This window comes from Gambusia affinis, linkage group LG22 (genome assembly GCF_019740435.1).
Source record: "Gambusia affinis linkage group LG22, SWU_Gaff_1.0, whole genome shotgun sequence".
In the NCBI taxonomy this organism is placed as follows: domain Eukaryota; kingdom Metazoa; phylum Chordata; class Actinopteri; order Cyprinodontiformes; family Poeciliidae; genus Gambusia; species Gambusia affinis.
This window is the reverse complement of record NC_057889.1, coordinates 13,029,320-13,045,227: the sequence shown is the minus strand read 5'-3', so window position 1 is coordinate 13,045,227 and position 15,908 is coordinate 13,029,320. Positions and strand designations below refer to the sequence as shown.

Sequence of the window (15,908 nt, the reverse complement as noted above, 5' to 3'; positions counted from 1 at the left end):
AATTTACAGTTTAATACAGACTGATCTGGCCAGGGGATTCAGTGCAAAAAAAAATCCCAACCTATGTTTGGGTCAGATCGGGCAGCATGTCTTGATCGAATTTAAGATGGTTAAATCAGAACTGAATTAATAAACACAGAACGTTTTATTTTTTCTGTCAAAACAAAGTTAAAGATTCATCAAGTTGAGATATCAAGCTTTTTAGTCAGTTTGTATATTTGTATTTCTATCTATCTGCATGTTTATACATCCTTACATGTAGTCTGTAAAGTTTATGTAACGAAGGAAAGCACATAAGACAATGTTACATAATAAAAGTACAAAAGATTTTTCGGCCAAAGGTTAATTTGCACGTCTCAAGTATTGTACGTTCAACTATTTCAGATAAATATGAAATTTGCATATTTATATATACCGGTAAGTATAATTTTTATATTTATCACACAAATCTTTCTAAAAACAGTTTCAGTTTTGCGGTTTTAATGTGACAAAATGTGAAAAAGTTTAATATTGTGGATTTGAATGTTTTACATGGTCGTCTTTGCTCTAAATCTGAAAGAACATCTTGGGCTGGTGGAGAAAAAAATCCGATGGCTTCCAGATATCTATTATGCTTGAATGAAAAGTGGCAGCTATGAAGCCAGATAATGTTGGTGTATCCACCTCGGTTTGATTGTGTGTGCAGAACATGTCAACGGCTGTCTACTTTCATGTAAGAGGGTAACCCTTCAGCCGAAGGCCCTCTCCTCCCCGCATGAATAGTTAACCTGCTCACACTGAATAAAATCAATCACATTAGCCTGACTTCTATGATGTCTCTTATACACGTTTCTCTTGCTAACCTGCTTCTCCTACGCATTTACACGTCAGGTTCCTGATATTATTTTCATCGAGATCGATTGCATACCTTCAGCATCAGTTATGTTTTGAATTAATAAATATCACCTGTCAATCCTCTCCTTCCTCTCTTTGCCCAATTTGACCTCAATCTTCCCCCCTCATTTGCTTTTCTTATCACGCCTCCCCATCCGCCGTTCTTTGACCTCCCGTGTCCTCTATTCCCCGTCCAGCTGAGCGTCCAAGCAAGGTTGGAGGTGATAAAGCGAGCCTCCAAAGCCCTGCGCCAGCTGGCCGAAAAGAACAGGAAGAAAGGAATTGATAATAGTGGAGAGCATGAAGGTACAGACCCAACAGGAATGACTTCTGATGATGCTCTAGCACACCTGCAGCAGTCCGAGGCCCACCTGGACACTCTGAGTCATGCCTTTATCCTGTCACTCAAAGACAGCCAGCAGGTAGGACACATCTGCCACAGTTCAGCTATGTTTTGTTTTTTTTTGTTTTTTTTGCAGGATGAGAATTTCTCTTTATGCAACACTGTGTCAAAAATATCGACTTAAGAAAAAAAATTAAAGGTTTCAAAAGAAATATGTCTCCTTATATACATTATGCAGATTCTTTATAATTTGCATTTCTGCGAAAAAGCATCTTTACTTTATTGTAATAAAATATTTCTTAAAAGTACCAAGAATAGCATTTCCAAAGGCTCTTTAAATTGTTTTATTTATGTTTACATAGAAAATATTATATTTAAATTTTTATTTGTTTTCAAGAAAATGCACATAATTGTTTCAGCCAAAATGGATTGAAACAGAAATTACTAGTTGTTAAATAAGTAGAGGATTTTTATTTTACCATTTGACAAGCTAAAAAATGGTTTTTAAACTTAAAATAAGAAAAATTCTTAGGAGATGTGACAAATTTGATATCAGGGACTGGTGGATTATGTATCCCGTAGACGCCCAAACCCAGTCTTGGGTGGCTTTCCTCCATATCTTCCCCATATCATGCCTTTCTGCAAACTGTAGGATAAATGTCCAGTAGTCCCACAGAAATCTTTAAAAAAAGGTCTAAAATCAATCATGGGAAAAATTAAACACATCCTATGAAGCTTTAGCTTCAAGCTCACTTCCTTTAGTCCTTTGTGAGACTCGCTCATGGCTCGCTATGGCAACAGTGCCAGAAATGGGTGGTATATTCAAATCCAAGTCTGCAAACAAAAGTAGCACTAAAACAGTTTGGGAGGTTAGGTTTAGAAAAAAAAATTAACATACGTCAAGAGCCAGTTCATTTCCTGATGAACAAAGAGCAAAAAAACTGAAAGTACAAGGCAAATAAACTCTACATTTAAGCCAGTTATATTCAGGCAGCCCTGCCCTTTGCATCGGTATGGCTTACCTCTGCAAAGTTACTCGCCTGTAATACATTGAGTTTATCTTATTATGTGCTGGTATGCAAAGTATTGCAGCGGATGGAAGCAATAGGCATGTTAACCAGACTTCCAGTCTTTTGAGTGTTTGTTTTTGATATTCTGACACACACACACACGCACACACACACACATGCACACGCAAGCAGGCCTTTCTAATTTCCCTACCATGAGATGGCCTTTAGTCCGACCTCCAGATGGTGTTTGTGAGTGTTTATTCTGTATATGTGGTTGCATACGTTGGCTGGTTCTGCTCTGCTAAACTCTTCCAAGGCTCACAGAGGCCGGTCAAGGGTATATTAATGTAAATCTACTGTCTGCTGTTTAAAATGAGCCCCTCCATATGGACATATACATGGCACATGCACCATGCTGTAGCTCATTAAATAAAGTCACTGTGACTTAACCCCGCTGTCGCCTCACTGTGCTCATGCACATGTGTAAACACTAAATGAATGCTTGGCCGGAGAAACAGACCGTTATGATTTGGTGAGTGAGGTGTTGCTATGCGACCATGAGGCTGCACTGAGAACCGGCTTGACCGCCGCAGCATGTAAGTTGGTGATATTTAGCCCCCAATTTATCTGTATTTAAGAGCACAAATCCTCCATAATAGAGGCGAAGGTACAAGCATTACAAGGCAGAGCGTTCGGGCAGAGTCACAGGTGCATGTGTGCAGAACACGTTATCGGACAAGTTATCCCCTTTAATGAAACTTCACCTCTTTTAGTGGGTGAAGCGATTGGATCCTTAGAGGATAAAAAGCATATTAAGGAGTGGGAAAGGCCAGATAGGGAGAGAAAGATGGATATATGGAGCTCTATGGGTTCTTTCAGCTATAAAGAGTTCATTTATCAAAAGGACATGATCCACTGCAACAACAGGTGCACTGACCTGGCATTAGGAGAACAAAATTCATGCTCTGGATTTCATACACACTGCCTTGCAAAAGTAGTTAAACTTTTGTATGCTTGAACTGTTTTCTTGCTTATAGATCAAAACAGAACAATGTTTGACTGTAAAATGTAAGGATAATGGTATATTGATCTAAAGATATTTACAAATAATCTGAGATGTGTGATGTGTATTTCTATTGAACCCCTCTGATGTCCTTAAGTAAAATTCTGTGGTCTGACTGTGTTTAATTAAATCTCTGTATAAGTGTAATTGTTCCATGAAGGACTCAGAGATTTTGTAAGAGAATATTTATGAACAAACAGCACTATGAACACCAGAGAAGTAAGCTGTCGATTCAAGGATCGAGTTGTGGACTTGGAAAATAAATGCATCCCACACTATTCAGATTTTATTCATGAAGCCATAATGTTGAATGTTACATTTATGATGCACATTGTGCTAGTTTATCACATGAAATCACAATAATCTACAGTGGAGATTGTTTCTGTAAACTGGCAAAGTGCTACGAACATTGAGAAAGGTTATAAATTGCTCTCCAGAATAAACATCCCAATCAAAGTCTGTTCTCTGGGTTATTTTACAGAAAAGTTCAATCCTGCTCCATAATTTTCACTCCTCTCAGAGCCTGAGCAAGGACTGATGAATTGAAAGCTTAATGTTATAGCACATTCACTCATCATCATGTCCATTGCACATAATTGCCTTATTACCAAAATCGCTGTATTTTTTCATCAGGCGCTCAGCCTCAGACTACATTGCCATGAACATGAAGGACCACAGTGAAACTGCTGCATATAAAATGTTATCCAATCAGGCACTCCTCATCCTTTAGCTGGCACACCGCTGATGGATATAGTATTATAATTAAGTATCTCATATAAATGATCTCTGTCTCATTTCAACAGAAGGAATAATAATAATATATCAGTATCAAGTCCTTAATATTGTCTCAGTAATACAAAAAGACCCATATTTGATTAAAAAAAACGTACTTGTGTCATGATCAAAGTCCATACCGGATTGTTAAGTGTACATTTTTTTATACAAGCATCTCTAATGGAATACTTTAGAAGAAATTATTTGGTTTATATCTGCAAGATGCACACATATTTTGCAGGCAAAAGCGTTAAATGCAGTTCACATTTTAATATACCCATAATGCAATTCAATAAAATGTTACCATTCAACAGAGTCTTTTTGGTTTTGTTTATCTCTCTCTCTACTGTAGGAACAGCAACAGCGCTACAGTCAACTATATGATTTGTCGCGGTCGGAAAGGTCAAAAATTTGCGAGTTAGCAGTTACAATGGCAACTGACGGACATCCTCTGGAGCAGATTAAAGAGCTTCTGTCTGTAGCTGTTGGACCGCTCGACCTGTCTGTTAAAACTGTGCTTCAGGAGGCTGTGCAGAGGGTCGTGGCAGCACTTAGGTAAGATCACTCACTTTCTCTCTGTTTCTCAGTTCCTCTCACACCAGTATAGTTGTCAAAGCACCAGGAACTCAAGTCAGGAGTCAAAACTGTGCATTAAAATAAAAACGCGTGTATTTGTTATACACATTTACAGGAGTTTGCAAGAGAACATAGGTGAACAAATAGTGAGAAACTTTTAATTAACATAACTTAACATTTTTCTTATTTCACCACAAACAGAATGCTACAGCTGAGACTTTGCTGGCTAAAATGCAAACTTAAATGAATTTTTGAGTTAAGATGGGTTTTTTAGCTAAACCTCGTATCTTTTTGTAAAAATAGACCACATAATTAGGTTTCTTAATTGTTAAAGAAATCTACATGTAGCCAAAATTATTTTTGAGTTTGTTTTTTTTTTTTGTTTGTTTGCTGGCAGAAAGTCATGTGTCTTGTAGTGTTCTTGTCTGCATCTTTTTTTTTTCATTATCATTATTACATTTTGTACAAATGCATGCTAAACAATGACATCATTGTTAAACAACATCATTGCTAAACAATGTCATCATTGTTTATCATGCATTTGCTAAACAATTTTCATACATACTGTCTCACAAGATTATACAATGAAAACAATGATACAAAATATGTCTTAAAATTATATATGAATAAAAAAGAGGCTTAGGATCAGGCCACCTTAACACAACTCACACAACCTGATCTTTCTTGGCACTTATCAGAAAATATTCAGCATATCGGTCCACTCTGGGCTCAGCATGTTGTTGGGAAGAATACTGTCAAAAGAGAAGCCTGAATGTACAGAAGCTGCCTGTGGGAGTTCAGCTCTGAGCACTCGAAAGGAACGGAGAGATGATTCGTGCTGACATGCCTGTGGAGCTGCTAGATTTAAAAGCCTTGCCAAATACGTGGATATTGTGTGACTCAGCGTGCAAAAACTTTATACAGTCATTACTGAGCTTGGTGAAAAACAGAGAATTGAGGAGATTCTGGGTTATTGATATGACCTAAAAGGAAGGAAATTCTACTCATTGTTGTTGCCCTTTCAGCCTTGTGGACCTCTTTAGTTTTACCGACGGAGCCAGATATAATCTGGCCGTTTGATTGGCTTGATAAATGAGCACCAATCACCTTGATTGTAGTCCTGCCTCATTTCCTGCTTTTTATGGCTGCTCAATGGTGCATAATGCAGATTAATGGCACCTGCATTTATACACCAGGGGAAGATGATCGTTCGCATCTGCAGATTCTCATTTGTATTCATGCAGACATGCATGCACTACTTGTAATAAACACACACTCTTTGTCTTGCATGTGTTTTTGTGCTTTTTCTCTGATTCATTGTCTGCCGATAACTAATGCACCCTCGTGTAGATATTCTCCTCTGGATTTCATCCACACTTCTATATATATGCTTGTTGGTTGTATGTATGCTTACGCAGAGCTTCGGTATATGTAATGAGAGGTAGATTTTCTTTGTCGTGTTCATGGCTTTCAAAAATTCGCCTTGTCGGGCTGTCCTGAATGTTTGGCAGTTATGAATGAGCCAGTCTGGTTTTTGGCTCCCCCAAAAAGCTTTCCGGTCTGGTGCAGCAGGCAGAGCCGAGTCTAACACTAATGGCTGTCTTTTGCATCTGTCATAACCACTCCGTTTGTGTGTCTGTGCATGTGTGTTTTCCAAGGAGAAAAATCTAAGTGGGTAAATGCAATAGAGAAACTGCTGTCTCATCCCCTTCATTTGTGGAAGAACATTTGTGTGTTTTGTGGTTTATATATGCCAAGACACAAATTTTTGCATGGATACAGTCCCAGGAATAACACGGGAAAAGAGGCAGATGTCAGAACCACAAAAACAGAAACACTAATGATGTCCCAATTTGTCTTTTACACTGCTAGTTTGTGTTTATAAATCCATTTCATTTACAACTCATTGGAAGTGAGAATTCAAATGATCATTTGAATTAACCAAACTTATTGAGCCTATGTGGTTTCCTCTGCTGCATATTTAAGTTTTTTTCTGGTTAATTTTTTAAAAACAGTGTGTTTTTGTTTTTTTAATTGTCTCAATCAAGTGCGTGTTGTGACTTGACTTTACCAAAAATTGTATTATGATCCGGCATTGTTTTAACTTAGAATTTTGATTTTATTTTTGTTTCAGTGGAGACCAAACTGCCCTGACAAATTACCCTCAACCCCTCAGGGTCCTGGAGGGGTTGGTGGCATCTGTGCACAACAATGTGCAAAGCGGGTAGGTCTCACTTGTCCACTCAAGCCTATTGAAAGTTTAATCTTACCTCTTGAGAACTTGTGATCCTCGAGAAGTAAATATATCCTTTTGAACTGTAAGGTTGTGTGTATCTTGAAAACGGGTCATAAGACAAAGCACATCAGCAAATCCACATCAGAATGGCATAAAAATAGAAATAATCAGGATTTCTGAGACCCACTTGATCCATACTCTAATCTGAATGCAATATTGTTGTTAATTAAGTTCAGGCATTGACAGGAATTTCAATCAGTTGTAGATTTCTACACTTACACTGCAAAACTTTTTTTTTGTGTGTGTTCAATAATTAGATTTTGACTGGTCTGGCAAAAGTTCAAATTTTGTCCAGGCCAGAAAAGCGGCCTTATTTATTATCAATTCAGGTTTTATCCTTTTTTTTTTTTCTTAAATGTCACTCACATCTAGCTTTTAGGCTGTTTATCACTGTGAAGTAATTTTGTGCAGGCCTTTCCTATTTTTTATTTATTTTATGTTTTTTGGGAAACACAGAAGCCCAACTTGTTGATCTCTTCTGAGAGTAACCCACACACACATCCTCTGCCAGTCTGAGCTTTCCTTATCGCTCTTGGCCTGTCTGACTGCTGTCTCTCTGCCCTTCTTCCATCAGTGACAGCACTGTGACTTCAGATGACCTCTTGGCTTGGCTGCGTCCGTTCTGCGGTGACGCATCCCTCCCGGTGAGGCCTCGCATCGACGTGCTGCAGATCCTGGAAAGTAACTTCAGTCTGATAGACCATGACGTCCGTCTTCTGCTGCTCTACAGGACTCAGGCTGTGCTCAAAGACAGAGAGGTGATGCAAACACACATGCTTGTAATGGCAATCACTTACCCATTGCGCATGGAGAGTTGATTTGTAGCACTTGAGAAATGACTTTTATTCCCAGCATTATTTAAAAACAACAAAAAAAACACTAAAATATAATTAATTTGCAGGAGATTATAGAGGCTTGGTTATATTTCTTTTGAGGATGTACTTGAAATTAAAGAGCGAAAAGAAGAATTAATTTGGAGAATTAGAAAACAGAAGAAAGGGTGGACCAAGAAATCACTCACTTCTGTGTGAAATGTTGTAATTGAGCAAAGTGATTTGCTCCTAAATTTTGCATACTTTGCTTCCACAGAGCCAGACCTTCTTATAACACTTTAAAGTTCCCTTTAATCAGTAGTTTTTGATTCTTTCTGAAGTGTTTCTTTTTTTTTTTACATTTTGGTCCTTATGTCTGCCTAACAACACACATGCTTTACACATTTTATCAGGGTCATATGGTTTGTTTCACTAAATGCTTTCAGATAACAACTAGTGAGGGAAAAAATATGTTTGTCTTATCATTCATGTTCTTTAGACCAGCACATAAATTAAAACCTCTGTAAGAGTATGTAAACTTATGAGCACAACTGCATAAAATTACTTTACATGGCAGGTACAAATTGACATATGGATGTGAAACATTTGTCACCTTAAAAGAAGGAACATCCAGCTGTAATCTAATCATGAAAAATATGTTTTAATGCCATGTCAAGATTTACTCTTTCTACATCAGATCAGTCTTTGATTATGTTGTTTATGTTCAGACATAATGATTATTTATCACTTTAGGAGCCCTGGATGGAACAGGGAAAATTAACTATGTGGAAATTGTGGGAAACTGAAAAGGGCTAAAAAAAAAAAAAAGAAGCCAAAGAAATTTTTTTCTTACTTTAAGATGAAAATGTGTGGTATTTAATTATGTTTGCAGATATGATTGTCATGTGCAATCCACTTTGATTTGATTGTGACAAAACAAAAGCTTTCAATAAAAACAAGGAATTTAGTTTTTATTTAAAGATGCAAAATTGGCTGTACATTCATCTCTGTATTCATTTCGTAATTCTCAGGCTGTTGGCTCACGTCTATTCATCTCGCCTCAGCACATCTGATTCTACCTCCACCTTTTCCCCTCCCTTGTGTAACCAGCTTTTGAGTGGCTAGTCATTATGTTATCTCACTGACTAATTCATGGTCGAATCTGGTTAATTAATGTGCAAAGTCATGAGCGCGGCCGCAGGCCATTGTGTGCTCAGGTAGACAGGTGTGTGGGCCCGGACTCTTTAACTAATTGGGTGAACTCCTGACATTTGGCAGGCTTTGATGAAATACTCACACTTAGGCAGACACACATGCACTCTTAAAGGAGAGTACATCCAAGGGATCTGTTAATTAATCTTGTAAAAGACATCTTGCAGTAAGGGCAAGTCTCAATTCAAATGAAGTGATGCCATGTCTCTCTTCCCCTCGGCAACCCAATGCTTTAGCAGGATTCTTATAGTGGGGCTCTGATGTAACTTTCATTAGTCTAAATTTTGGTTGGTTTTAAATATTTCTCATGTTCACAGCTCAGCTGCCACCCAAATCTAATTCATGCAGGAGCACATTCACTCACACTTACTATTTTATTCATTAAATTTTTTCTTTTAATATGAGCAACTTTTCATTGTGTCAACGGCTCAGCTGAAAGCCGCAGAAGATTAATCATCCAGGCTCCTGCCACCCATAAGCAGAGTTGCCACTGATGGCAGCCAGTTGCCCTGAAGCCGCGCTACAGATTCAGTCAGTACTGACCCCATCGTGTCTTGCTGCAGCCAGAAGACAAAGAGGCCGAGGAGCAGAAAGAAATTGCTTTAGGAGAAAAAAAAGCCAAATGAGTAGAGAAATGACAAGAGAAAAAACAGACAGGATGGGAGTTGATATTATTCTTCTTCAGAACCCTTGGGTCCTATACTAATCAGCACAGCTTCCTTCTAACGATGTCTCACAGGTTACCTCAGAGACAAAGGCCTATTCAATTTATTCAGTTGTCTGTACTGCTCACCTGCAGCGCAGGTGCAAACAAACAAGCTGTGATGGCTGCTGTATTTTTTATGAAAGCTATTAGATATTAATGTTTTGACCTACAATAAAATGCAGGAGTAAAATAGAAACACCTGCTTAGTCACAACATGCTTGCAGATGATAACAAAGTCAAGGTTTTATTTTCTTGATTTTGTTCAAAAATGCAGCAATTTGTACTTCTGAATTGGCTAACCGAAGAGCACTGGCAAAGACAATATCACCTCGCTGTTGTATTACTTTTCTTCATGCTTCAAACAAGGAGGGTAGATTTTCCTATTATTGGAATATCATGCATCTCTTTATCCCTGGCAAAGTTGTAGTCGGTTGAAAAAAAAAAAAAAGCTAATTGTTCTTAAGAAATGGATGCAGGGATGACAGCGCAAATCTTGACCTGGCCATAGTGCTTTTGCATTACATAATGTTAAATATATATAAAAAGAAACAAAGCTTGTTTCTTTAAAGTTAGAGTATCATGTCCTTTGGCTGCTGGAAACCAAACCAAAACACGTAATGAAATTTTCACTTCATATAATGAGGCAATTGGCAGAAACTTTTATAAACAGCTACTGCATTAGTGGTGTTATAATGTAAAACCAACCCTTTCAGCTTTATATAATGTTCTACTGTTGTTCTCTGATTGGACCTGTTTTTTTATCTCAAGAAATAAAAACAGTTATAGCAAAATCTAATATTATTTTATGTGACTGAGGTGAGACACTCATTCATGCTTATCAAAGAACCAGGGTTATATTCAGAACCTTAAATTTTCTTTCATAGCATTTATTTTGTGTCTCGCTATTGGGAGAAATGACTACTGGATTGGCAGACATGCCTGTTTTAATGACAACTTTTCCCAGAGGCTAATCAGTAAGGGTTCGCACAAAGAGAGCCTGCACTTATTACTGAATGTGCCAAAACGGCAGCAGTCACATCAAACTTGTAAATTTTAGCAAACGTGTTGTAGGCAGCCCAGCATGCAGGTGCACGCCTCCTGAATAGAGATTCCTTTAAAAAAAGGCTCAATAGGATGCAAGCCCCCTGGTGAGTGTGAATGAAGACCCGGCGGGGGCTGAAATCCGTTGCTAGATTATGCCAGAGTTGTATCTTCCACAATCCAGTGTGAAAGATGCTGATTTGATACAGGCTTTCCTGTATGTGGTTTTGCCCAAGACACAAATAATTCTTTGGTATTCCTAAAACCTTGCATGCTGTCCAAATCAGCAGCGGACTCACTGAACACAAATTATGTGGATGCCTTTGCTCCTCTGAGGCAAATGGAGGCAAGTAAAAAGAAATCAGTTGTATTGGAGAGCATGAACCCAACATTTTTGGAACAAAACCTGGGTGAGGTTGCAGGATGGCCTTTATGTTGTTAGGGGAAAAATTAATACAGCCTCGAAACACAGAAAGGGCATGAATTCCACTAACTCGCTTAGCTGAGGTCAAAGCAAGCAGTAAGGTTGTTTTAAAAGATAATAATCTAAGCTCAGCTTCTCCCAGAGGTTCAAAGGGAGAAACAGATTGAACAGTGGGATGGTCCTACGATAGACCTCAGCACTTTGCCTCTCCTCACATAGACATCACTGGTGCCAACCATTCAAGGATAGCGCCTCATCAAATTTAAGCTTTTGATGAGGCCATGCAGGGGGCATTTCCCATTTCCAAAATGAATGCTATGAAAGAAAACCCAGGACAGTTGCATGAAAATATGGAAGCTGTCTGGGAAACATTTTTAAGCACCAGATGACAAAACAATATAATGTTTTGACATCATGTTATAAAATATGATTAATGTATGTTTTATAATTGAATAAACATCATAAAACATGCAAGTCCAAACAAATGTCTCATTAGTTTAAACATTTTAGAGTTAAGGTTTTAAAATGAGGTCAAATTGCACCTGGTATAGTTACATCAATTGAAACAGATTTTCTCCTCTGAAACGTAACTGAAATAAATGTAGTTCCAAATAAAGTTCCCTTCCTTGTCTTAAGCACAGTTCCTTTGATAACACAACCAGATTTTTGATCACTTTCTATTTGGGACCCTGACTCCCGCAGGTCCTAGTGGGACCTTGCAATGAGGAGTTGTTGATGCTTAAAATGTTTTCCATCTTTTGATAGAATGAGTTGCAGTTAAATCCACTCAAGTTTATTTGTGTAGCATTAAATGACAAGAAAGTTAACACACAGCCATAAACAAAATAAGAGAAGAGGTCTAAATAAGTTTGAATAATCATCAAACATCAGCAATGCTTCAGATCCTCACTGTCTGCTTGGCCTCTAATAAGTTTTGTTTTCACCTCGGTTTCTGTTTCTAAATTCAGTTTCTAAATTCCTCTTGTATATTCTGTAGGTGGCTGTGTAAATGACACATTTTTGTCCATTGGACATACACTATATATAGAAATGAGCAATGTATATATAGATTTTACGCGTGTTAAATGACTTCAAAAAGGACTGGATGTAATATTTGGTGTGTTGTTATACTCCTAGTGTCATTCATTTCTACTCAGCTTGCCAGTAATAGTATGAACTTTGTATTTACAGTACATACAATTACAAAATGACCTTTTTGCCCCACTGTCTGAAATTAAGACAGACAGTTGGATAAACACATACTGCCCTTGGTGCCCACATTTGTAGATGTAGCCCAAAATGTTAAATCTAATTGATAGCAATAAGTATGTTGTGATGATGGAAAAGATAAAAATGGAGTCAATAAAAGTAGTTTTACTGTAAATATTGTCATTCCAATATCAGCTGTGTCAGTGGAAACACCTGCCACATGATTCAAAGTCAAAGCCTCACAAAAACCCAGTGATATATAAGATGGAATAGGAAAGATACAGAGTGGGGGGTTTGAGATTTACGTATGTATGTATGTTAAGTGTGTGTCTATATATACCTATGTATGTATGTATCAGTATACTGAAATAATATTAAAATAAAAGGCAGAGCCACTCACTATTCCCATCCATCATTCTTTCTCCCTCATTTAGCATCCCATCACACTACTTAACTGGAGAGACATCTAAAAGGGAAGGTATTAATGAGCCCAATTGAAATGCTGACATTTAGCCAGTTTGGAGGAGAAATGGAGTGATATGGAAAAAGAGGTATCGAGGGTATGAGGGGTGACAGTGGGAATAGATTTTGTGACTTAATTTTGAATGATTAGTCATAACAGCAGGGCATCCAAATGCCACCACTGTCAAGATTGGAGGGTCTGTTATGTCTGAGTGCAAGTCTTTGGGAATATTGTGGCCTTTACATCAATGACCACAGTCTATGAAGCATAATTTCTCTCTAACATAACACCCCCCCCCCCAAAAAAAAAAAAAAAAAAACAGATGACGTCAAGGCAAATGCTGCCATATTTGTCAAAACTTGTTATTGCGATGCTATTTCTACTTGGTGTTAAAGGTGAAAGTAATTACCATGTTAAATCCCTACACAGTTCTCTCACTAACTACCACATTAGGCCTTAAACAGTTAATAGGAAATCTGCAGAGAGCAGGGAAGTAAATTGAGCCAGGTCACTGCATCAAGGCCTTCACACCTGTGTTTACTTTAGGTGTTACTTGGCCTAGAGAGGGATTACAGAGAGAATCACCAGCAGGTGCTCATGCGTGATTGGGTGCATGAAATGTCATCATCTAAGCTCCTCATCGCCCCAATCATTGATTCATGCTACAAGGCCTTTTCGCCCCTGTCATGGATCATTTGCTGTGACACACCATTTTGGTGCTGAGCTGTTTGGCCTTGCTGTGCGGTGTGTATGTAATATAGATGAACTGAGCTTAGCAGAACACACTGTGTAGCTGCTTTCTGCTGGCCTTCTGGTCTGCAGGTAAACAGCCTCAAGAGCTTCCATATCAAACCTGTCCTCAAATTTGAACTTGCTTTGTGAACAGTATTGTATTTAACCTTTTTTTTTTTTTTTTGCTTTAGTTTTAAATGGCCTTTTTAAATTGGTGTTACTCTTTAATTTACTTTTCATTCTGTAGCTTTTACCCTGAGGCAGTGAAGCTTAAGGATACCTTTCCTAGGACTCTGCCATCCTGCTTTGGGTTGGTGCTTGCTTTACCTTCATATAAGTAGCAGTTGAATGGGCAGACCATTTAATCAACAAGTTATTATATCAATCAGTCCAATTTTATTTGCATAACACATTTCAGTAGCAAGGCATTTCAAAGTGCTTTACATCACATCAGACACAGAAACACAATGCAACATAGAATCAGCAATCAAAACATGACAGTAAGTCAAGTTCCATCAATAAATTTGTAATTGATTGCGTTTCAAATGCAATCCTAAACAGGTGAGTTTTTAGTCGAGATTTACAGGAAGTCAGTGTTTCAACTGTTTTACAGTTTTCTGGAAGTTTGTTCCAAATCTGTGGTGCATAGAAGCTGAATATTATACATATGAACTGATTCACCAAATTTCAGATGAGATGTTCAATGGTTGTCAAAAGTATTCACAGCTCTAAATCTTTCACTTTTAAAACTAAAGTGTAGCTTGTATTTATATTGAGACCCAATGAGTCAATACTTTGTAGATGCAACTTTCACTACAATTGCAGCAGAACACCTTTGTGATGTCTCCCCCTTAGCCTTGGTACAGACTTAGAAGATGCTGCTCCAAAATTAGTAGATTTATGCTCAATTTAAATTTGTATTTGTCCATATGGACAATTCTTAAAGGTTTTATGGTTATATAAGACAATAATGAGCTTTCTGGTCTTAGTATTTAAAAAAGTATGTTTGGGTAAACCTTTCAAACAAAGATCATGGTGTCCACTGTTGATCATGGCTTTGGTAGCATCAATTTCTGGATTTATTTTGCAACCAGTGACAGCAAAATCACTGGTATTTTGCTACCAGAGGCCATGTACGTCTCTTCGGATTTACATGGCCATCGGAAGAGAAATAATTAGTAAATTTGCAATTTCATAGTATATTTTCAATGATGATTTTATCTTGTGTTCAATAGAAAATGTTGGGTTATGATTTTTGTGGTTTTATTTTGACACCATTCGAAGTGGGCCACAGATATCTTACTCGTTTATCAGATCTACAATAATATATTCCCTTCTTTTAAATTAAACTATTGCTATGCTGAGTAGGTAAGAAGACAATAATTCAAAAATAATTTTCTTGTTTGTTTTAAGTGGGAAATTTTTTTTTTTATACACACTGAGTACCTTCAACTTTTGGCGTTTTGCTTCAGATTTTGGAAAAAAAATCAAACATGAACTCCTGTCCATGTTGGAAAACCCATAGGTGCTTCTCCCACATGTTTTCCTTTACTTTCATTCTTGTGCAGACATTTCTTTCTCTAGAAGAACCCATTTCTGTCAAAATTTCAGACACTTTTAAACTTTTCCTTAGAAAGACTTACTATAGGTATAAATCAAATCTCTAATGCTGTCAGGAAGTTACAAATATGAACCAGAGCCTGTCAGTTGCTAATAACATTTTGCTGCTGTCATTTGTTCCATTATAACATAACAACACTTTTGTAGTTCTCTACCATGGCATGATTATTTAAAAATAATCTTCACATTGGAAAGAAGATTGAAGTGCCCATCAATATTTTACAATGTATGCAAGTCAAAATGGGGTCTAAGTGTGAAGGCTCATGTTTTTACTTTAATGACTGTAAATATTTAGGGTGTGTTTCCAAGAGGATGTGACATGTGCTTCTAGGTACTGTTTGTTCTTGCTTGAAACTATTTCCCCTCCTGCCATTTTACAAGACTCCATCTGTTGTATATTTAAAGATTGATTGTGTGCGACTCTGTTGTGCTAAGATGAGCAGTTTTGCAAGATAAAACGAAGAAGAGGAACTCTGGCATAGAAAAGGACCTTTTCAGCCTTGTATTTTTGGCCCCCTCTCTTCTGTCTGTTTTTGCACATTGGAATCATGTATGAGTTTGATTCTCTGTTTGCCTTGAGAACCAGACCATGCTGTGACATCTAGATCAAAAACGTGTGGCATCATCAGGAGAAACGATGTTTCTTATTGGATACATTTCTAATTTGTAAATTGATGTGAAATGAATGCCAGATTTCTGTGGTAACTCAATGTAGTCACTGGGTTAGAGGTTGGGTAAATGAGCCCTATCCAGA

At 37.6% G+C, this 15,908-nt stretch overlaps 1 protein-coding gene across 1 annotated transcript in view; it reads left to right on the top strand.

Annotated features, from left to right (window-relative positions):
• Positions 1-15,908, top strand: part of nbas (NBAS subunit of NRZ tethering complex) — a 158,583-nt gene that overhangs the window by 109,981 nt on the left and 32,694 nt on the right. The window contains exons 46-49 of the mRNA XM_044105892.1: positions 1,071-1,295; positions 4,416-4,618; positions 6,774-6,863; positions 7,510-7,693. Coding sequence (XP_043961827.1) covers positions 1,071-1,295; positions 4,416-4,618; positions 6,774-6,863; positions 7,510-7,693 — 702 coding nt within the window. The remainder of the gene's footprint in view (positions 1-1,070; positions 1,296-4,415; positions 4,619-6,773; positions 6,864-7,509; positions 7,694-15,908) is intronic.